The 23,573-nt window shown below is 38.5% G+C and overlaps 2 protein-coding genes across 6 annotated transcripts; both read right to left on the bottom strand.

The window, feature by feature from the left end:
* Positions 1-19: 19 nt before the first annotated feature.
* LOC121252593 (F-box protein At4g00755-like) lies at positions 20-12,530 on the bottom strand. Of its 5 annotated transcripts, none has more exons than XM_041152312.1 (7): positions 12,456-12,530; positions 12,339-12,422; positions 11,446-11,615; positions 1,848-2,168; positions 1,584-1,768; positions 1,088-1,206; positions 20-404 (listed from the first exon to the last, which is right to left on the bottom strand). In XM_041152312.1, exons 3-7 carry the CDS (start codon positions 11,579-11,581, stop codon positions 161-163), a joined length of 1,005 nt encoding a protein of 334 aa, XP_041008246.1. In that variant the 5' UTR covers positions 11,582-11,615; positions 12,339-12,422; positions 12,456-12,530; the 3' UTR covers positions 20-160. The 5 variants fall into 5 exon arrangements, with proteins under 5 accessions (XP_041008246.1, XP_041008242.1, XP_041008244.1 ...); XM_041152308.1 differs by having other exon boundaries at positions 1,848-2,264; positions 12,456-12,529; XM_041152310.1 differs by having other exon boundaries at positions 1,584-1,747; positions 1,848-2,264; positions 11,446-11,619; positions 12,456-12,522.
* Positions 12,531-19,817: 7,287 nt separating this feature from the next.
* On the bottom strand, positions 19,818-23,157 carry LOC121251456 (F-box protein PP2-A12). The gene is made up of 3 exons (XM_041150715.1): positions 22,724-23,157; positions 22,241-22,359; positions 19,818-20,682 (listed from the first exon to the last, which is right to left on the bottom strand). Exons 1-3 carry the CDS (start codon positions 23,054-23,056, stop codon positions 20,229-20,231), a joined length of 906 nt encoding a protein of 301 aa, XP_041006649.1. The 5' UTR covers positions 23,057-23,157; the 3' UTR covers positions 19,818-20,228.
* Between the last annotated feature and the right edge of the window lie 416 nt (positions 23,158-23,573).

Genomic DNA, 23,573 nt, shown 5'->3' with positions numbered 1-23,573 from the left:
AGTTGATTGATATTAGTGGTTGAACTCAGGAAGTACATTAATAACATTGAAAATCAGTGATAACCATCTCGGTACTACCCAGTAATATCCTATCTCCAGACTCTTGCCGGATTTATTTAAAAGACAAAACAACAAAAGGAAAGTAAGTAGTTGTTATACATTAGGCTGGCGGCTCTTCATCTGATTCATGGTCGGCGACGACAGCCCCATTCCCGAGCAGCTGCATCAATATATCAGTAAATCTGCGCACGTGAGCGGCTGCCTCTGTCTCATGTGATTGTGTTGAAGACTCGTAACACTGTGTCTTCAGGTTGTAATTTAAGGCACACAATCCTGAGGGATCAAGTACTTCGATATCAAACGGTTGTAAGAGTGGTCGTCCCAGAACTTGAACATGGGAGACGCTGCACCATACAAAATGACCCAGACAAAAAAAGAAACAAATGGCCTTAGTATATTCAAAAGCAAAGCACACGCAACCAGTTTGGACATGAATTTATAAGAGTAGTCCAGACCTAAGAGGAATATATTCCCAAGGACAGTAAACATAACAAAAATATACTCAAAAGGGGCAAACAGATTAATACAGCATCCAAGTTTGGAGGCTGAAAACAATGAGAAATGCTTTAGCTACAAAGAAATTCCACAAAAATAAATCTACAAATTGACGTGACTCGATGTGGTATGTTAGATTGTAAATCTATTTTTATTATAAAGTAGATCTAATGTATCACATTAAACCACGTCAGTTTATAGGGTTTTTTTTTTTTTTTTTTGTGGAATCTCATTGTGACTGTAGAGCACTTCTCAAAAACAATTATTAGTTAAGCTTAAAAGGAACTGTATTTCTTTTCCTAGGAAAGTAATTACTTTGAGACTTGAGTTTCATTTTTTTCCTACTAATAAAAACAGAGTTTCAGTCTTGGAAAAGAAAACTCTTCTACATTTTCCCCTTTTTTCTCAGGAGTAAGAAACAGCTTTTCATACAGTCTTTTAAGTTTTGTTTGGACTCTTGAAATAAGTACTAAATTCAAAACACCATCTATGGGCAGGAGGGGAGAGAGATTGAGAATTGTTAGAAACTGACCATATGTAGTATAACTCGTCCATTTCCTGTCTCTGAACCCGGCCCAATAGCTCAACCTGCAGAATCCCTCCAATGCAAAGAACAGGCTCTGGTAACTTGAACGCTTGCAAGAAGTTCTCCTGTTTCACAATAACGTCAAGCAAACCTATACATTCGATATGGCAATGCAGTTGCAAATTAATGTGGAGCACTTTAAAAAGAAAAATTATATGCTTTCTTACTGAAATTACCACCGTATTCTATGATGATCATAAAATATTCCTTTAATAAAGCATAATTGTGCCAATTCCGGGATTAAAAAAAAAACAGGCTTTGAATTACCGTATAGAACATGCAAAAGAATGCAGGTCAAGCGTTCTACAGTTACTCTAGTTTATCTAAAGCTTAGTTATTCTTTAGCAAATCAAGTAACCAAAAGAAAGTGCCAAAAAATCCCATCACTTGACTTCCTCACTGAACAATAAGTAAGCTAACCACGTTAAACAGTGCAACAAACCTGAGCCATCGGAAATTCTGGTGATGTGTATGTCCAAATAATCTCATCCCCCCATTCGTGCGAAGCTAACTTGTCATTGTTAAATTCCAATGGACGTCTGGGATAGCCCATTCTAAATCGAACAGCTTTAGATGAATATATAGGGAAGCCATACTGAAAAAATGCTGATATGTAAACAGAATTTTCTGTCAGTTAATTAGGAAAATGTTCATGTCAGAATAACATCAAAGTTTACAATACAAATATACAGGCTATAAGAATTACCTTGGAACGGTTGCACACGGATTTCAGTAACAACACACAAATTGGCAACCAACGTATAGGTTAATGTCTCGGGAACATTAGGATCATTTTCCCCTTCACTCGACCAGTATGAAGCCCTGTTCTCAACTCTATCCCCTGGTTCCAAAGTATTCCGTATGCTTTCGTCAGGGTAATTATCAGTGCTGGATGCACTGATGGGCTCTGATAAGCAATCTGTTCGTATGGAAGGGCTCAGACCTCGGGCTAAGAAGGCATATACTCTGTGATCCCTCTTAAGGCGTTCCCATTCTGAAGAATTATCACCGTTGAGTTTTGTAGGTCCTATCATGTTGTTGTTCAATTCAATAATATGGGCTTCATTATATATCTCAGGAAACATTTTCAAGAAGAGCTGCTTACAAATGCCATTTTCAATCACTGCATGAAGATTAGCAACTCACAACATTATATATTAAGAAAATAATGCAAAACAAAGGCCAATAACATACTAATTTATTTTCTTTCATTTTCATTACTAAAAAGAAAAAAGAAACCGAACATAGTATTAATATGTTCCCTTAAACACTGTAGGTCCCTTTAAAATTACTTGGATCAAATACAATAAGCTAGACTAGGCCCAACACGTGATTTTACTTCCCTAGGGGAGAATCATAGTATTAATATCTCTGAAATAAGTAAATTTTCCATGCACACAAGATAACCACTTCTTATCGGCCGCTAGTGAGAGCCAGGGCTATCATTGCTCAGACACGTGTACTCACTACAAAGACCTAAGTTATGCAGTCCTTTATTTGCTTGTGAAGTACTCGAGTCTTCTCCTAGGGGCTTAATACAAGACAGACTAGATTTGGGATGTCATCATTGAGAACATGGATGTCGATTTGGGACTACAAAGACCTAAGTTGGAAACATCTATATTTGCCAAAAGGGGGTGAGATCACTCTTATCAAGAGCCCCTTCAAACTCCCCACTTCTTTCTTGTCCCCATTTCCAGTTTCGGTGGGTGCAGCAAGGCATCTGAGAAGCTTGCTTGTGTTTAATCTTGCGTTGTTGGGCAAGTGGCTGTGGCGATATGCAATGGAAGGAGAGGCTCTATGGTATCTCATCGTGCAGGGAGGCTTCAATGGCTGATTTTTACTAAGTTACTAATGGATTTGTGCAGGACCGGGAAGTGAACTCTGTCACTTTGACGTTGGCATTAGGGAAGATCCTAACAATATATAGTGAGGAAGCAGGCAAATATTGGTTATGGATTGGTGTTGCAAGTAAACGAAGAGTAGGGAAACCATCAATCCACTATTGCTTCACTGTGAAGGGGCTATGACCTTGTGGACGGCAATATTCCAACTTCTTGGAATAGAAGGGGCGGATGCCATTTCATGTGGTGGAGCTAATGGTGGCTTGGGGAGGCAGGAGAAGTGGACTCACGGGTTCAAAAGTCAGAAGGATTGTGCATTTATGCTTGATGTGGAGTATCTAGAAGGAATGCGACGCCCGAAATGACGAAGATCGTGAAAGAACCTTTCCAGAGTTGAGAACCGCCATGCTTAGATATTTGTTTGAGGGGATTATGATCCACATGTAACATCCCAATAGAAGATCCAAACCACATGACCTATGCTCCAAAAAGACTAGTTAATGATACAATTGGAGCCCCATTGGAACCTTATAAAGAGCAAAAAATTTTTATTCCCAAGCAATATGGGATCTCATATACCACCTACCATTTATCCTTATCATATGGGGTATCATAATCTACCCACTTTAAATTCCCGACGTCCTCGTCGAGCTAGTCCATTGTAGGTGGCCGGCTTAAGTCCCACATTTTTTGTTGAGATAGGCTCTGATACAATTTATAACGCCCTAATAGAAGACCCAAATCACATAGCCTATACTCCAACAGGACTATTTAATGATAAAATTGGAGCCTCATTGAAATCTTATAAAGAGCAAGAACTTCTCATTCCCAAACAATGTGAGACCACATACACCACCTACCCTTTATCCTTATCATATGGGGTATCACACCACAACAATCCTGTTCTATATCCTTGATAGATTTTTCTAGCTCTTGTTTTCCTAACCTTAAACCAGGCACCTCCCCTATATATAACTCCAATGTACTTGAGTTGTGCCCCTAGCACTTTTTAGAAAAAATAACTAAATTATATAGACATTTAAAGAAAGGGATATTAGGGGATGCATAATTAAATCCATATATACAGATCTTTTTTTTTATTAAATTATAGATGAATCCGTATATTTTTTTTTTATAAGAAATTTCATTGATCGAACAAAACTAGGCAAAACCCATGTACACAAGAAGTATACAAAAGAGACACCTAATTACATTCTAGAAAGCTGGAAAAAAAAAAGGGCAAAAACTCAAGAACATTCCCTCCCTTTAAAACTAAGCAGAAAGCCATTGAACTAAAGAAAGTACAAAAAAACTCCATAATTCCCCATAGCTCTCTCCTTCTTGTTTAAACACCTCTTATTTCTTTCCATCCATATACACTACAATAAGCACAAAGGAGCCATCCTCCGTGTCACAACCAGTTGAGAGCTATGATGATGCCTATTCCAACATGCTAAGAGCTCCACCACACTCTTGGGCATAACCCAAGCCAACCCGGCTCTACTAAGTATGCCATCCCATAACTCTCTTGCTACCTCGCAATGTAGAAAAAGGTGGTCAATCGATTCGTCATTGTTCTTACACATATAACACCACTCCATTACAATCATCTCCTGTTTCCTTAAATTGTCAGCCGTCAAAATCTTTCCTACAGCTGTTGTCCAAGTAAAAAATGCAATTTTGGGAGGCACAAGAACTCTCCAAATACCCTTCCATGGAAACGCAATGGGCTGATAATTTGTCAGCACCTTAAAGAAAGATTTAATAGAAATTTTTTTACTTCCCGAAGGTTTCCACAACATTCTATCGCTCCCATTACCTCCTATCCTCTTGGAATAAAGCAAGCTGAGAAAACCTACTATATCCTCAACTTCCCAATCTTGCGCATTTCTAGAAAATATCAGATTCCAATGCACTGAACCATTGGCTCAACACAACACATCTGAGACAACGGCCTACTGATTTCCAGCCAATCTGAAAACACCTGGAAAAACAAAAAATAGAGCTCTCTCACCACACCATTCATCAAACCAGAACCTAATTCTTGTGCCCTCTCCAACCTCAAAATTAATGTGTTGCAAACACCTTCCACCCATTTCTAATAAATTTCCAAAGACTCACACCATAAGACCCCCTACCCTCCTTGGAACACCAACCCCCATTCACAACCATACTTCCGACCCACAATCATTCTCCACAATGAAGTCCCTTCCAATTGGAATCTTCACAACCACTTTCCTAGTAGGGCTTTATTAAAAGTGATCAAGTTACGCACCCCCAAACCTCCCAACTCCTTCGGGCTGCACACTTTTTGCCAATTCATAAGATGAAATTTATTTTCCTCACCCATACAGCCCCACAAAAAGGCTCTAAATAACTTTTCAATCCGATTAACCACCCCACCGGTAAAGGAAATAAGGAAAGAAAGTATGTGGGGAGATTGGAAAGGGTGCTTTGGATGAGAGTTACTCTCCTTCCTTTTGAAAGATAGAGCCGCTTCCAGCCCAACAACCTTTTCTCTACCTTCTCTACGACTCAATCTCAAATATTTTTTGCTTTAAAAGAAGCTCCCAAGGGGAGTCCGAGGTATTTCATAGGAAGAGCAGCCACTTTGCATCCCAACAACTCAGCTAGAAGGTTGATATTCGCCACCTCCCCTACCGGACCAATTCCAACTTACCCAAATCCACCTTAAGTCCCAAAACAGCTTCAAAATACAATAGAATAGCCCTTAAAGCTTGAATTTGTCTGCTTTCAGCATCACAGAAAATTAGAGTATTCGCAAATAATAAATGAGAGATGGATAAAGCCTCATTGTTAACGTTACCCACTACAAAACCAGCAAGAAAACCCCTCCTAACAGCAGCCTCCATCATGCGACTCAGGGCCTCCATGACTACAACAAAGAGGAAATGAGATAACGGATCCCCTTGTCTCAAACCCTACGAACTCTGAAAAAAACCACGACGTTGCCCATTAACTAAAACAGAAAACCGAGCGGTCGAAACACAATGTTTGATCCATCCACACCACCTATCCCCGAAGCCACATCTTCTCAACATATATAGCAAAAAATCTTAGCACACGTGGTTGTATGCCTTTTCCATATCCAGCTTGCAAATGACTCCTGGAATGTCATCCCTCAACCAGTTGTCCAAACACTCGTTTGCAATTAAAACTGAATCCAAAATTTGGCTACCCCTTACAAAAGTATTTTGAGATTAGGAAATAATTTTTTCCATCACCAAGCTCATACGATTTGCTAACACCTTTGAAATGATTTTATAAATCTCACCTACCAATCTAATAGGATGGAAATTTTTCAACTCAATGGCCCCCGTTATCTTCAGAATAAGGGCAATGAAGGTAGCATTAAGGGACTTCTTAAACTTGTGACAAAGATGAAACTCATGAAAGATCCACATCACCTCATCCTTTACCATATACCAGCACTCTTGAAAGAAGGCCAAAGAAAATCCATCCGGGCCCAGGGCTTTATTTTTGCACATACCACTCACCACCTGTAGCACTTCGGCTTCCTCAAATGGTCTCTCCAGCCATCTTGCTGCACTAGCATCCAGCTGATCAAAAAACAGCCCATCCAATTTAGGATGCCACATTGCAGTCTCTTTGAGAAGATATTCATAATAATTCACGATTTGGTCTTGTATAACTTCCAGGGATTGGTGCACCGTGTTGCCTGATTGGATCACCTCAATCATATTATTACGCCTGTGAGAATTTGCCATTTTGTGGAAGAACTTAGTACATTTGTCGCCCTCCTTCAACCATGTCATCTTTGATTTTTGTCTCCAAGAGATTTCTTCCATCAACAAAACCTTTTCTAACTCAGACACCACCTCAATCTTTCTCAACGGGACTCCTCGGTTACCTTCCCAACTTCTAGAGAATGAAACTCATTCAAAGAAGACTTTTTTGCTCACCCGTGTGTCTAAAAACCTCAACGTTTCACTTCTTTAGGTTCAGCTTAAGGGCTTTGAGTTTACCAACCACAATAAAACTGGGGGTACTGTGAAAGTCATAGGAAGCCCGCCAATCCCTCACCCACTCCACAATACCAACCGTTTGTAGCCATATATTCTCAAATTTGAAGCAACGCCTACCTCTATGAATGCCCCACAATCTAATAAGATGGGAAAATGATCAGAACATACCCGTGGCAATCTCTTTTGGCTTAAGTTCGGATAATATGTCTCCCAAGAAGTAGAAACTAGAAATTTGTCAGACCTTGACCCCCCTCTACCATTCGACCACATGAAACACCCCCAATCAAAGGAAGGTCAATCAAGTTTAGATCGAAAATCAGCTCCGAGAAGTCTTCCATTGACCTTGTCAAAAAAGCAGCCCCCTCCCTCTCGCACGGGAAACGTACAACATTAAAGTCCCCGCACACAACCCAAGGTAAATCCAATAAATAATGCATACCCGCCAGTTCCTCCCACAAAGAGCTCCTTTCTCGAACTGCATTAGGACCATACACACCCGCAAGTAGGGCTGTACAAGAAACCGGAAAACCGACATGAACCGACTCAGACCGGCTACCGGAGCTCGAAACCGCCGGTACAATTTCTTCAAAACTGACGTAGGTCGGTTCGGCAGCGATTTGACCCTGTGTTAAACCGATGAACTGGCCGACCCCATACGTAAACGGCGCCATTTAGGGTCCGTCGTTTAAAAAAAAAATACTAAATGAAACAGCACCACTTGGCCTAAGCCAAACGGTGCCGTTTCATCCTAGGGTTTAAGCACCCTGTGCTTCGCTCCTCTTCTTCTTCTCGACTTCATTCACTTCACACTTCACAGTTCACACTTCGCAGCCTCCACTCTCCAGCCTCCAGCCTCCACCTCCAGTTCTAGCCTCCGGCAAACGGCGCAACCCCGGTGTTTATAATCCCACTCCAATTCCGTCCCCCTCACGGAGTCCACCGTGTCTTAAAATAAACCCTCATGGCCCACAGAGTCCGCTGCACAACGGTGCTGTTTTTTTTTTTTAGATATGATTTTCAGTTTTTGTAACTTTGTTCTCACTTGAAAGTTGAGTCTCTTCACAATTAGATGTTTATCTTCTCACGCCGGTAGTCCGCCGCAAACTAATAAACCGACTATGAACCGGCCAGCAACTGGTCCGGCCGGTTTTACTCCCTTAGACGGTCAGTTTCAGCCAGTTTTCTCCCCCAAAAAAGAGGTGCTCGGTCGGTTTTGGTTTTTGCACAAAACCGAACCGAGGTAGTCGGCTTTCAGCCCTACTCGCAAGAGCCCACCTCCACCCATCCTCAATATTCTTGAAAGACCTAGCCACTGAATAATTCCCAATGCAGTCCTCTACTAACTCCACCACTCTCATATCCCACATCAACAACACCCCTCCTGAAACGCCTAAAGAAGCTAAATAACTCCACCCCACACAAGAACATCCCCATAGGCTTCAAATAATATTTCTGTCGACATAGCACAGCTTAGTCTCTTGAAGACATACAACATCAACTTTGCAACTACGGATGAGGGATCTAATGCAAAGTCGCTTGTTAACATCATTGATCCTCCTAACATTCCACGATAAGATTCTAGGTTTCAAAAGATAAACAACTCCCCGCCCCTTCAACCTTTCCCTCCCACTACTACTCTCCTTGTTATCATAATTTTTTTTTTACAAGTAACAAATTATATATATCAAAAGGAGAAACCAAGTACACTGAATGTATACAAGAAAACACCTTGCCCAAAATGACCTAAAAAGCCCCTACTGACCCAAAAAACTGGTGGAAAAACAACCCAAAATATGCCAAACCCGACCCCAACCCCTTGTTTCCCGTAGAACTAAAACTCTACCCGAACACCCAACCCCAACCCATTGATTCCCGTCTTCACAATGCCATCCCTTTAGACTTCCCTCTAGTTGACTTAGTGTTGTAGTTGATTGCCCAAAAAAGACGTTGTAACTCCCTACTTTTCTTGAAATTTGACTTGGTTTCAAGCGTGTGGCTTGCCTCAATCGCAGTGATTAGTTCTTTAAATTAATCTTCACATCTTCTATGTGAGATTCCCACAAACTGCTGAATCTCGTTAACTTTAGGCAGAATCCAGTCCGCTATTGGAAAAAGAGAGACCAGGGGAGCAACGTTATCCCCAGACACAGTATCTAACTGAACTCCTGACTCTAGACAAGGCATCAACGCCAAACCCGTAGGTTCTCCAACAACTCTATTGGTTCTCTCCATTGGAGATTCTGGGGTGGCAGCAAGTCCCTTCACCTCTGGGGTGATAGCGGATCCTACATCTCCTTCAGACCTTGGCAGTACACCATTTTCCTTCAACTCTGACGAGGGAGCCATAGTTTCTTCGGGGACCAAGGGTGTAATACCGACCATCAGTCTATCCTGTGTTACATGAGGCGAATGAAAAAAAAAAAAAAAAAAAAAAAAGGGTAAGTGACATTCCACTGATGTCTCTACGCCGACCCGATGTAGACCCCGCTTCAAATAACCTAGATTTCCTTTTAACCGGCCATACTCTCTTGGATTTGATTATAGGGACAGGGCTGAATCCAATCTTTCGTTTTCCTTTTTCTGAGTTTAAAGGATTCAGACCTATCTTGTTACTTATAACCCTGTTGCCTCCAACTGAAAGCCGGTCTATTTTCGTAGGATATCCCCACATACACCTGTAACTCCGCCACCTTTTTCAGCACCCAATCCGAAGATGTGGGAGTTGAAAGAATAGCACATAGTGGGGTAGGACTACCCAGCTCATTTTTATCGCCCCCTTTCTCACAAACCACCATCTGAAAGCCATATGAGAAACCATCTGACTACGCAACATCTGTATCTCCAACGCCTATATCAGCGCCCTTCTATGAGCCAACTGACATCACATCCCCTGAGGAGTATGCCGACTGCACCTTAACAAACAACACCTTTGTTGTACTCCCCAAGCCACCCACTACCTTTCAACCTGAAAGGGGCAGGTCACCCAACCATGGGACAAGCTCCGTCATGGGTACCTCCGTCGTCGGGAAGCTGGGCTTCGTTGAGAGCTCCCTAAACTCCCCGTAAAAAACAACCCCAGCGTCGAGATCTTTAGAAATAGCACTAGCCTCCTGTCGATGTGACTGCACCGACCCACCAAGATGGTCGTCAGTGACCAGTGAAATTTCTGTGCTGGGGTTGGGTCTGGCGGGACACTTATCGGCGCCGTGGAGGAACTGCTAAGGCCCAGGACCGAAATATCGGCCGAGTTCCAATTTTCACCGTCCAGACTTTTGGGCCTAAACCCTAGCTCGGCCCATTATCCTTGGATGGCCCAACTTGATTAGGCAGCCTTATATCCCCCGTCCCTAACCCCCAGCCCATCTGCATAACCCCCTTCCCCTTAACGCACCGTTTAAGCCAAGTGATATAATCCCACAAACACTCCACTTCACTTTCCATTTCAGCCAACGCTTACAACAACCATCCCTCTTTCAAAAGCCCCACTTCCCTACCACTCCCCTTGTAGCTCTGTGCCTCAACCGAAATGGAAAGGTCATCTGTACCTGGCAGGCCTACCTTCTCTATAGGCTTTGTGGCTCGAGGTAGCACCTTCTGCCCTAAGAGTACCTCTCTGTCAGGCCGAGGAACCGCTTGATACACCATCGATGCTGGTGAGAGCACCCGTGGAGGACCACCACCTCTGCCAAACTCCTTCGACATCCCTACTTGTTCCCACCTTCCCAAACCTCCTTTGACTCTGTTTTCCTCACACAAACCAGAGGATGAAGCAAGCTCCTTCAAGGTGTCGCCGAAATTCCTCCAGCCCTCCCCCTTCCATCCTTCTAGCACCACTATCAGGCCTCGCTTCTTCTCGTGACCCAACTCCGATAGAGAAAAGTACCTACCATGATAATTTTGACCCCGCCAGAAGCACCTGGTTCCCTTTTTTACGAGTTATGAGAAACTCAAAAGAGACCACTCAAACCACACATTCCCTCACCATTGAAGCCAACCACACCAAAGCTTCAGATTGATAGAGATATACTTCAACACTCAGCGACTACACTCTGTGATTCTCCACCACTTTGCGTTTTCCCTCTTAAATGCAAAAGTCTCTTGTGATCAATGATAACTTCTCTGCAAGACCCCATCACAGGCACCCCGACGACAAAAAAAAAAAAAAAAAAAACTGAATCCGTATATACATGCCTACTCAATTGTCCAATACCCTTGACTTTGTACACTAAGATTTGTGACTGTGTAGAAGCAACATAAGATGGAAAATGGCATCCATCATGTTGATAAAAAAGCATCAAGGACTTAAGTAAAATTCAATATTTCCAATTAAAACAAAGACATAAGAGTACGTGGCAAACATTAAAATGTACAAAATCAGCACCTAGATCATAGAGCATTAAGCAACACACTATTAAACCTAACTGAACTTGATTATTTAATCCAAAACGCTTACCAAATCGGTGCCAAGATCTTGAAACAGAGCAAGCGCGGACAAGGTCAGATGGGTCATCCAAATGGTTGAGAATCGCTGTTGACACATCAGGTCCAAGCAATTGAAGAAAGTCACCTCGATTATCCATTCTACGCATATTAAATTTATGAATCCTTCTGGCAACTCGACACCTGACTAGTATCGGAGGAACAGAGCATATTACATAAATAAATAATTTTCCAAAATAAAAAAGACAATCTTTTTGTCATTAATTAATTAGCAACTCTACCGTGATTGAAGAGTTATTAGCACCTCAGAACCTGATTAGCATTGTGAAAATCTTAAAAAGTCGCATCATTTTGTTAAAAACCCAACAAGATTACTCATTAAAAAAACCAACAAGTACCAGAGAAACACACAAAACAGCGACCTGAAATTTTTTTGATCACTTTTGTTATATTAATATCTCTGCAAAAAAAATCTATTCACAATTAAAAAAGAATCACCGTTTTTATATTTTTTCTTCCAGCCCATTTTCCATATGAGTTATGTCCTTGACTAGGAAAAAGAAAGCAGCAGTTCTATAGCATAATAGCAATAAAAGCTACAATTTCTTCAGCTCTTCCAAGAAAGATGTCTTTTTTTTTTCTTAATTATAATTAAGCTTGTACAAAAATAGGGTCTTCTAAGAAAAATTTTTACGACAATCAAAACATGAACCGAAACCAATGAAGGAAAAAGTTAGAAAATGCCCGAATATTTATAAAAGGATTGTCAGATACAATTTCATAACATCTTGGCAGAGACAACGCATCAATGTCACAATCAAATAAAAGATTTTAACGCGCAGACATAACGAACACGGAGGAGAGTGGGCATACTACGGAAACAAAAGATGAAGAGAATAATTTTACCTTCCTTGCAATCTTTCTCACAGAGAGGAGACGGATCTAAAGGCAACGACGAAACGACGAAAGAAATCTCTCCGCGAGAGAGAGAGATAAAGAGAGGGGGGGGGGGGGGGGGGGGGGGGGGGGGGGGGGTCGGAGCCACCGACTGCGTTCGGTATTGTGAATGGTAAAGAGTATATGCCACGCGCTGAAACGGAAACGGAAACGCAGAAGAAGTAAAGTTATAAACGTTATTTTATTATTTTAAGGTATTTGTAATAATAAAATAACGTATTTGTAATCTTTCTGAAAAAGTACGGAATTTTTTTATTTTTTATTTTTTATCATGTAAGTCTCGTATTTACTCTTTTCTTTATAAAAAAATGACGTAATGCTTATATCATTTATAATTATAAATATCATTTCTTTATATTTGATATGGAGTTTGAAAAGATAAAATCACGGTTACTTAGAATAAACTTATTAATATATACTTGTACTTAGAATAAAAAATGTGATATTCATTATTAAAAAAATACTTTTTTATATAAATTTTATATTTACTTATATCTTTTAAAGGGAATACACACACTCACATATATTTTAAAAGGTTTTCTATTATTCGGAATGCTTAAATTTTATTGTTTCAACCAACTTTAACATAAAGTTTTAATTTGAGCCTCCTTATTAAAAGTTGGAAAAATCTGTAAGATAAATTTTACTTTTTAGTCCAAAAGTATACATATCCCATTTAGAACAGATTGAAATGGGATATCAAAGGTATAATGCATGTATGTTAGTCAACATGAAAGCAAAAAACACAACGAACATTAGAATTTTTTGTGGAGCAAAGCGTATTTGTGACCTTTCAAGATTATAATAGTTTTACAAAAACCATTCGAAAATAAAATTGAAAACACATGTTGAGTAAATACTTGGGAGAACTCTAAGACACCATCCCAGTTAGTAAGTTCAAAATCTCCTCTTTCATTCTCGGGTTTAAGCTATGCACACAAACAGCAACCATGTTTTGCTTTTCTTTGAATTTTTGCTGTTGTCTAGAATTTATGTAGTGAGTTTCACCTTCCATTTCTCACATATTGTGTATTAGCGTGGAAAATCATAAGGAAAGAAGGATCTATAAATAGGTTTAAACCCACCTGTTCGAGTTCAAAGTACATCAAACAATTCCTGATGTTTGCTACTTGTGCTGCAGCAATTTTTCCTTCATTTTTAGCTTATATCTTCACTATATAAGGCAGAAACTTTGGCTTAAATTTCATTTGCTAGATGACTAAGTTTAGGTTAGTTTAAAACTTCATTTTTTCCTCTTTTAGTTCACGTTCAGCGCCTAAAAAGATAGCAACAACACACTTCCAACTTCTGAAATTTTCTACCACAAATTCTATTACAGTGTCTTCCAATCTCATCTATTCTTACATTTTTTTTCTTCTAATTCTTGTTTAGTTGGGTGTGTAGCCAACTGTAGGGAAGTTAGAAAGAAGCATAAATTGTGCAACCTACAGCTTAAAGAGATGAGATGATTTTCTGCCCTGTTTTCTTATTAAGAGAGGAAACCAAGATGTGTACAATTTCTACAAAATATTCTGCTATAGTTTTAGCTATACTTCTTCCTATATCTGAATAACTTTTTAATGATGTCCAAGCCTTCATTTTTACGTGTTAAATCAGTAGAGGTTAGTAAGTTTCTTCTCCATTGCATTTTCTATATATATTTTCTTTCATAGTTTGCATCTTTCACCATTATGTTTTTTCGTTTGAAGATCCGTAGGTTTGTATAGGTTGAAACTGATATTTGTTTCTTTGCTGTCTTTTGTATCCATATTGATAAAAGACAATTTTAGTAAATTTAAGCTTGATTTTGAGTGAAACTTTCCTATCTATTGCATGTAAATGTATAATCTATATTGTTTTGCCTCCATGAGTGTATTGATTCTCCATTGAATTCTTTGTTTTTTGGGATTTTGGACAAACTTGGATTGAAAGAACATGTATTATATTCCGGCATGGAGACAAGGAACACGAAGGGTGGCTTGCAAAGAAATTACTTGCTAAATTAGTGGTTGGCCAAGTGATTTTATTATGAAGGAATGAAGTTCTTGTTCTAAGTTTCTAAAGCAATTATTATTTTTATTAGATGCCTACAAATTATTTTAGTATTTTTTTTAGTGTATAGAGGAGAGATTCTTTAGCCATGAGTTGTTTTATGTCTCAATTCTGAATGCTAAGAAAAATAAGTCCCCATTTCGTTAACTTGTTCTATAAATTGTGATCATATGGTTGTTTTCGTTCATCATATCTAATCTCTCTAATAGATATATTTTACAGTTTTTAGTTGCTTTGAATTTTTGTGGATTCTTATTTGTCTTTTACTGAGATTTATTTCCTTTTTGAGTGTTGATTTTGCAAGACCCTTTTTTCTTTGAAAACTTTTTCTTGTTAATGCATATGTTGTTTTATAGTGGAGCTTCCGAGTTCCATCCATTCTCTTAAGAGAGCAAAAAGATCTATACAGTTGAACTATCAGAAGTGGAGCTCCTGAAGTTAAACCTTTTGTGAATATTGAATCTGATAATTTGGAATGACTCACAGCTTTATGTTAACAAAAAAAAAAAAAAAAAATTGTGCAGGAAAACATCTGCATCATATATGCTCCTTGTTAGGAAAAAACTATAATTTCAATTCTCCAAACTTGTACCAACCTATGGCCTATTTTAATTCATTTGTCTTTGACTTATTTGTCTTTCAACTAATGTTTTTATTTTCTAATTTATATAAGCATGTACTTAACTATCATTATCCAAAAACATTTGCCAGAATTTACATTTTTTTTTCTCTGTATTACATTATTAATTGAAAACAAATTTTTTTTTTTATAAAAAATATATTACTTTTTAAAAATAATAATTTCATCCAACTAGGCAAATTGCTTTGCACATTGCTCCAGTCCTAGTGTGTATACATATATATATATATATATATATATAACGACTAAAGAAAACGGAAGTACAAAGCAGGGGTGTGCAAAATTTCAAAAATTCCGACTCCGTCCGACTTCCGCTCCGACTCCGACTTCGACTTCGTTGGAGTCATCGGAATTCGGAGTCGGAATTCGGAGTAGCTCCGAATATCTATTCGGAGTCGGAGCTCCAAGAAGCTCTGATTCCGACTCCGAAATTTTTTTTACTGTACACTTGCGCTCAAGCGAGGTGTTGAGCGCAAGTCGAGCACACGTTGTATTGAACATTGGCTCGATCGACATGTCGAGCAGAAGTCGAGCGAACCTCTTCCAGAGAGGTTCGCTCGAGCGACATGTCGAGCGGAAGTCGAGCGAACCTCTCTAGAAGAGTTCTGCTCGAGCGACATGTCAAGCGGAAGTCGAGCAAACCTCTTCCATAGAGGTTCGCTCGAGCGACATGTCGAGCGGAAGTCGAGCGAACCTCTCTGAAAGAGTTCCGCTCGAGCGCCACGTCGAGCGCACGTTGAGCTCCGATCTTATGTTGGAGCTCCTATAGGAGGTCGGAGCTTCGACCTCCGATCGGAGTCGGACTCCGACTCCAATTCGGAGTCAGAGTCGGAGCTCCAATTTGGCTCTGACTCTTGTCGGAGTCGGGGTCGAAAACGAGCACTCCGACTCTGTCGGAGTCGAAGCCCAGCCCTAATACAAAGCGTTTGCAAAATTAAGAACCGTTCAATCTGTAGATCTTAAATTTTATATCAAGAACTACATAGGGCACATGTGGAGCAGCTTATATTTTTTCATCTAAAAGTGAAAATCATTTTTAAAAAAAATTAATTTCTTTTAAAAGTGAAACATTTTTTTGCTCATTTGAAAGTACTTTTTGTTTCTGGGAACACTTTTTGTAGAAAGTACTTAATTGTTATATGTGGGCCTGGGCAAAAAAATCGTAGGACCGACTCGTCCGAATAATCTGACCCGATCCGACCGATCAATGCGAGTTAAATGTATTTTCGGGTCGAACCCATAAACTGTCAGTTTTAACCCGTCTAAAGTCACGCAAATGAAACCTAACATTCCCATTCTCTTCCTCATCTCTCGTCTGAGTTCTTTGGGTTTCTTATCTGTCGCGGCTTTTGTTTTGTGGTCGAGAATGATGTAGTTTCTTCTCTGGACGAGGGCTTCATGGGCGATGGAGCGGTTGGAGACGAAGATAGTCGGACGGGAGCCGATATGCAGAGTAATGATGGGGCCATACCTGGTGTGGAGATTGCGGAGTATGGGCTCGAGCTTGTAGAAGGACTTGCGAAGCAAAGAGAAGTTGCCGATGATGGGGATGTTAAGGGGTCCGGGTGGGAGCTGCTTATTTCCAGAGGATTTCTTGAAGACGAGAAGGTTGGGGCTGTGATACAGAGTGAAACGATATTGATGAACCAGGTCTCCATTGTCAACCTTAACGATAGGATTATGCTTAGTTTAGTTCAGAATTCGACCAATTATGTGTGGCAATTTATATGATTGCTGGTGCTGATCAAGGCACAATGTTGAAGCAGGCGGTACTGCTGATTTCTGACCCACTGCCATAAGAACATTTTTTCATTTTATTTTTGGGAAAAATGTGTCGATTAGACCCGACTTTTAGCGGGTCAGTTTGAGCTAGCTTGCAAAACAATGAGGGTCGGATCGGGTCGGTCCTAGATACTAGACGGTTTGGTCGGATTGCAAGCCTAGTTATATGTTTGGTTTATGCAAATAGTGGGATTTAAAGCTAAAGTACTAAATTTTTTAAGAAAAAAATGTGTGGTCTAAAAGGGAAAATCATTTTTAAAAAAATTAATTTTTTTAAAAGTGGTTAATTGTTTTTTTAAAAAAAATAATTTTTAAATGATTCTAAGTGAGTTGCTACAGTTTGTTTGATTGATGTTTCTGGTTTTCTGAAAAAAATAGATGACCTTCATTTTTTTTTTTTTTTTTTTTGAGAATAGTGAGAATCTTTTTTTGTATATATTGTTGGATTTGTATATTTTGTTAATTCCGCTTTTTGGATTTGTATATGTTGTTATTAATAGATTATTAGATGTTGTTGTCTTTTTTATTTTAAGAATAGTGGGTATCTTTGTATTATATATTCGGTTCGGTTTGTATATTATTGGATTTTTTTCTGTAGCTTTTTTGAAAAAAACAGATGGCTTTTACTTATTTATGTTTTAGTTTGAAATTTTTAGGTTTGTCATTTCTATTTATTTGTTTGTTTTTTTGGGTTGATGAGTTTGTGATTTTTTTTTTTTTTTTTGGTATGTCATTTCTACTTATCTTTTAAAAATGTTTAAGGGATTTAAAGAAGTGATTGCGAAAAAACAAAAAAAAAAAAAAAAAATTTACTATTGGTGAAGAATTTTGGTATTTTAGAAATTGGACTTAACAAAACATCACTAAACCGATTTTTATGTATCTTTTAAAAATGTTTAAGGGAGTTAAAAAAAAATGTTTGTAAAAAACAAAGGTAAAAAATACAATCGGTTAACAATTTTGGTTCTTTTTTCTAGGCTTTTACTTTTTTATTTTTTCATTAAAACTCAAAAATTTTGTTAAAAATATAGATATGCTTCTGATTATGCAAAAACTAATTAATTGGACTTAACCAAACAAGACTAAATTGGTTTATGCTGTTTGGGTTGATGAATTTGTGGTTTTTATTTAGTTTTTAGTTTTTCATGTATATTTATCTTTTAAAAATGTTTATTGCAGCACAAACTTCACAAAAGAATGATGATTCAGTTTGGTGCAAACCCTGATTGAGTCAAGCAACAACAACACAAAAATTTCATTATCCTCTAAATTGATCCCATACAAGATGACACCAATTAATGATCAATTATGCCACAAACCAGCCAACTAGTATTTTGAACTAGAGTTCCACTCAAAAGCGGTCCATTCGTTGTTGAGGTATAAATAGCCAACAATAAATGTGCGTCATATCAACAATTCCAGAGAAACTACAATAAGCTCATTACACTAAATTTCCTCTTAAATCTTTTCCTCACCCCTTCATAAATTGTTTTCGAGCCCGAGTGAAAGCTTTCGGATAGCATCTTCTCACCGCTGCAGCGAACCCAACAAATTCATGAGATTTTTCATACTATGAAAAATCAAACTCACATTTTAAGAAACCCCATGGTACGAAATAAGGCCAACTCCTCCAACTCAAAAAATTTAACTGGACAAATGAAAGACGGCAAAGATGCATCCGAGAAGAACTCCAGTAATAGTTTCAATTGAAAGAAAGAACCCAATAAGAATAACTCAACTTTTTAAGAATACTCATGACTGGTTAGAAGGAAATGTGTTATTTTCCTCTCTATTTTGAACGGGAGTTTCCATACTGATGGTTTTTACTTTGCTTTTTGATGAAACGAAACCAAAAGTTACCTAAACACTGCCAATTTCATATTAAACCTCCTTTTGCCTTATTTTCTTAGCGACCAAACACAAACCAAAACTAGAAAAGTGCCACACGAAAAATAGTAACGAACCCAGCAAAAGGAAATTATAAAGATAAAGGAAGAGAGAAATGGTTGGTACCCCAATGATCTTAACGAGCTATCCCTCACGAGCCACCCTAAGGTCCGACTCAGGAAGAGAGCGAAAAAAGAAAAAGATTGTTCTTTTAGTCTTCCAGTGATGGGTATTCCAGACAATGGTTGCGGCAGTTCGAGATCTGCGAAATGATTGGGGGTGGATTTCATGCGAGAGGATGGGAGATGGGAGAGAGGATTTCAGCGGGTTCCGTGGGTTTTAACGTAGGGTCGGCGGCGGCTGCGGTAGCTTTCATGCGTGAGGATGAGACAGGGGAGAGGGGGTGGGTTTTGCTACGATAGAATGAGACGGGGGGGAGAGGGGAGAGGATGGTTCAGTGGTGCAAGTTTTCACGTGGGGTGCAGGCACAGGCACGCCAAAATTAGAATGGAGAGTCTACTTGTCAATAGCTCATTTGAGGGATGTTATTTGAAGATTATTAGACCGACCGGTCCAAAATTATTCTCTTTGAATTAATCTTTTTTGTTAAACTTGTATTAGATAAGTTTAGCAAAATGATCAATTTGTTGAACTTGTATTAATAAACTATGGTGTATTTTGAACTAATCTTTTTTGTTTTCTAATCTATTCAAATATGTAATTATTATACTTAACTAACCTATCATTATTCAAAGATATTTACCAAAATTTGTTTTTTGTTTCTATGCATTAAATTATTCATTAATCATTTTTTTCTTTTTGTAAAAAACCATACAATTTTTGTAAAAAAAACTGTTTCACCCAACTAAACTAGCAAACGTGCAAAGCTCCCGACCTAGTATATAATATATATAATATGGTTTTTGAGATACATGTCGCTGTCGTTGAAGAGATCATCAAGAGATTCATGTCTCTGTCGGTGAAGATCAGATCAAGAGAACAATATTACTATGCATATATATGCAGCACGCGAAAAAGAAGAAAAACTTATTATATATGGACGTACGTACGTTTTAATCTGTGCAAAATAGAATTAACTGAGATAACAAAATACAAATCATGATGAGAAAGAGGAGTACTCGAAGAACATCATGAGTACCGTACCCATTTCATGATCATGAACTAAATAAACCAAATTTACAACAACCTTGATTCATCATGTGTATGCAGTAGTACTCGATGATCAACTACCAAGATCACCACCACACTGATCAATATTTTACAAAGAACAGAAAACATGATAAGCAGGCACCCACTGATCCGGTCCTCTACTTTGCTAATTCAAATGCAAATAATTTGAAATTAAGAAAAAAAAAATGGTATAAAGAATTGATCAGCTAGCTACTACTTTAATTACATTCTCTTTAGTTTATCGTTTCCAGCTAGCTGCAACTGAAGTTAGCTGAAAGCGCTCCTAATTAAAATCGTTTCAATCTTTCTCCAAACTCAGTCGGACATATGAACACGGAGTCTACGCATAGACCACCTTTGGTGTGTGTACAGTCAATCTGGTCCATCGAAAACTTGATCTTCGTGGGCGTGATACGGTTCTGATCATCATGATCAATGACAAAGTCACCCACTTGGTAATGGATCCATTTGCCTGTTTCCCGCAGGTAACATCCATGAGAAATTACTTCTGCATGCTGATCACCAGTACCGTTCGATATTGTAGATAGCTGAAACCGGACAGGTTTGATGTCCCAACCATGTACTTGATCAAGGTTACAGACCCTTCGAGCAAATCGTTTCGAGGCTTTGCCTAGCTGAAGCCGGAAGAATAGGCTGTACTTGCCAGGTGGAAATTCGAACTCCAACTCTCCAAGTATTTCAACCCACCAATTTTTTTTAAGGTACGCAATTGTGTGAAATCTGGCACACATGATCAAATTAAGAACAGTGATCAACATGAGCGGTTCATTATCAATAGCTTTATATAGCCGGGAGTAAGTATATATTTTAATAATTTCTTGACGGTATCAGCAAATCGCTAGAAATTATCTCGTCTTTCTCAGATGTCATGTCGATCATGACATGATTTCTATCACTCTTCTAAAAGTTATAACGTACGTACGTAATACTTGCAACTAGATGATCAAATTATGCAGTTTGACACTCCATCGAAACCTCCTTATTTGATTGGAAAATATAGCAAAGTATGTATAAAATATAGCGAAGTATGTAATTCCTTTCTCAAACGACAGTGGTTGGAATATTATAAAAGTCTCAGAATAGGTTTGAAAAATCAAACGTTTTGCCCGATCGAAGGAAGCATCAGCTTCTTACAGAAAAGCTAAACTAGCAAGGAACTTATATATATATATATATGCACACACAATTATTAATAAGACTTAAAATTAGGGAAGGATTAAAGCCATGCTAGCTCAAAGCAAGCCATCTAACGAGAAAAGAGATTAAAGTCAAACACCATGTCCACAAGGCAAGCTATGCCATAAAAAAAAAAGAATAAAATATACTTAATTTGAGGGGTTAAATACACTTTGTGATCATGTCCTTAATTAAACTACATCTTGTCATATTGGGAAAAGTACTAATACTACTTATTTCTTGATCCGATCCCCATGATGAACAGCATATATACAGTAAGATCATATATACACAATTAAAAATAGTTCCATTTGACCACGATTATATATATATGGAACTTGAAAACAAATATCCAGAGAAAATAATCAACTAGAGCAAGGACTTTTTAATTAGTTTTCTATGTTTTCATTAATAAGTTTTCTGCTTGATTAATGCAGCTACTAATAGAAGCATGGGAACTAGTTCTAGCATTTGTAATTTTTAAACATTTAAGGGCCCGTTTGGATAATGAAATGAGATGGGATGATGAGTTGAGTGTTGAGAAGTCCCACACGATTTAGAAACAAACTCATCCTGGACTTTATAAAGAGTTACTTCATTCCTTTTATTAGGTCTTTTATGGAGAGAAATAAGTGTTTCTATAATATTGTATCAGAGCAGTTTAACTTATAATCGATGATGGGCTCCTGCGACCTATCCATGATGATGGTACAGGAAATACCGGCTCACACGTGAGGGAGCATGTTAAAAAGTCTCACACAACTTAGGAACAAACTCATCCTGAACTTTATAAGGAGTTACCTCACTCTTCTTATTAGGCCTTTTATGTGAAGAAATTAGTGTTCTTATATTGAGATGGTTTGTAAATAATACTGAGATTATTAGTTGAAATTATATAAGATGAGGTGAGATGATTCTGGCCTCTGTATCCAAACAGGCCCTAATTATCACCGCTAGCTACAGAAAGGGGATCTTTTTGAGAGAGTTTGATCAAAGACTTTCAGATCTCGAAGCTAGCTCTGAGCATGATTTCTGGATCATCTTGAAAGCAAAAGTCCATTTTGGAAACCAAAACACAATCACATTAAATTGAAACTCTCACCTGGATTCCTCAGTCGGAAGATAATTCCAGTATCTTCGATCATCTATCCCAGTTATCCTCAATGCCTTCGACGAAATCGACATAAAAATCTTACCACTGCTCTTGTCCAACCAAACTTCCTAAAGAATAAGAACAAAAAGATCATATATACATAAATACATACAGACATATATATTACTTATCTAGTACATCTAACATAGTAAGGAAAAAAAGGTTTTTCTCTATAAATATATTAGCTAGCTAGAAGGAAAGTTGGTAGAATTTTACTAATCCAACCAAGAAAAAAGTTGGAATTTGGGATACGAAGATGAAGAAACTAGGAAGATCTCAAGTTTAAGGGAATTTAAATCTTGTAATTAGCTCACTGGAAACAACACTATATATGGAAAATAGGTCTATGTTGCTGTTCAAGCAGTGTGTTCCTCGTCACTCGCTACCAGCTGTCGACCACTCAGCGAGCGAGAGAGAGAGAGAGAGATTTACCTTGGTGCCATGATCAAAGCTGTTGGGTCTACACAGTCTTGCATAAATCTCTTTCTTAGGCAAGTTCTCGGGGTTTCCATGTAGAACTTTGTCAACAAGGAACTTATGGTCCGTAGGCAACTTCGACTCCCACACAAAATCAGCCCAAGAAGCGCCACGAAAAGTTTTGTTCAATCGGGCTAATTTACAAATTTCCGGCGGATCCAGGTACTGGAGAATGGATGCTATACAATTCTCCGGCAAGTCATCCAGACCGGGCTTCGATGGAGAACAAACTCCATAATTCTGCTCTGCTGCAAAACCAGAGAAACCAACCCCCATGAACAAGAACATGAAAAACTTCAAGACAAAGGATCGATCAAAGCCTATTAAACAAATGGGTTTGAAGATAGAGAATCATGAGGTGATAAATTCGATGAGAGGCTGGATGAGGAAGAGGTAACCAGAGAAACCAACCCCCATGAACAAGAACATGAAAAACTTCAAGACAAAGGATCGATCAAAGCCTATGAAACAAATGGTTTTGAAGATAGAGAATCATGAGGTGATAAATTCGATGAGAGACTGTATGAGAAAGAGGTGATGGTGCTGCCATTTTCATGTATAATTAAGTAGGCCTTGTAATTCTTGGTCAATTGGCATGAGAGAGAGAGAGAGAGAGATCTGATTATATATATAAGGAGAAGGAATAAAGTAAAGTTTTATAAAAGGGACGTGGATGTGTGTGCATGAAGATGTTGAGTGGGTTGGAATAATGATATGCTATTCTCGCACGTTTTTGGAGCCTGTGGAAAAAAAGAGGGCCGGGGACCGGGCAATAATTCAGAGAATAACTTATAAAGTAATTTTA

The sequence above is a fragment of the Juglans microcarpa x Juglans regia genome, chromosome 2S (assembly GCF_004785595.1).
Source record: "Juglans microcarpa x Juglans regia isolate MS1-56 chromosome 2S, Jm3101_v1.0, whole genome shotgun sequence".
Classification (NCBI taxonomy): Eukaryota; Viridiplantae; Streptophyta; class Magnoliopsida; order Fagales; family Juglandaceae; genus Juglans; species Juglans microcarpa x Juglans regia.
This window is presented reverse-complemented; position numbering and strand designations above follow the sequence as displayed.

Coding starts and splice junctions, on each gene's coding strand:
- LOC121252593 (XM_041152308.1), bottom strand. CDS start 11,581: ATGCGTAGAATGGATAATCGAGGTGACTTTCTTCAATTGCTTGGACCT. Junction 2,265..11,445: donor AAGATCTTGGCACCGATTTG/GTAAGCGTTTTG, acceptor ATCTTCATGCAG/TGATTGAAAATGGCATTTGT. Junction 1,769..1,847: donor CCGTGTGCAACCGTTCCAAG/GTAATTCTTATA, acceptor ATTAACTGACAG/AAAATTCTGTTTACATATCA.
- LOC121251456 (XM_041150715.1), bottom strand. CDS start 23,056: ATGTTCTTGTTCATGGGGGTTGGTTTCTCTGGTTTTGCAGCAGAGCAG. Junction 22,360..22,723: donor GCTTTGATCATGGCACCAAG/GTAAATCTCTCT, acceptor CTTATTCTTTAG/GAAGTTTGGTTGGACAAGAG. Junction 20,683..22,240: donor CTTCCGACTGAGGAATCCAG/GTGAGAGTTTCA, acceptor CATGTGTGCCAG/ATTTCACACAATTGCGTACC.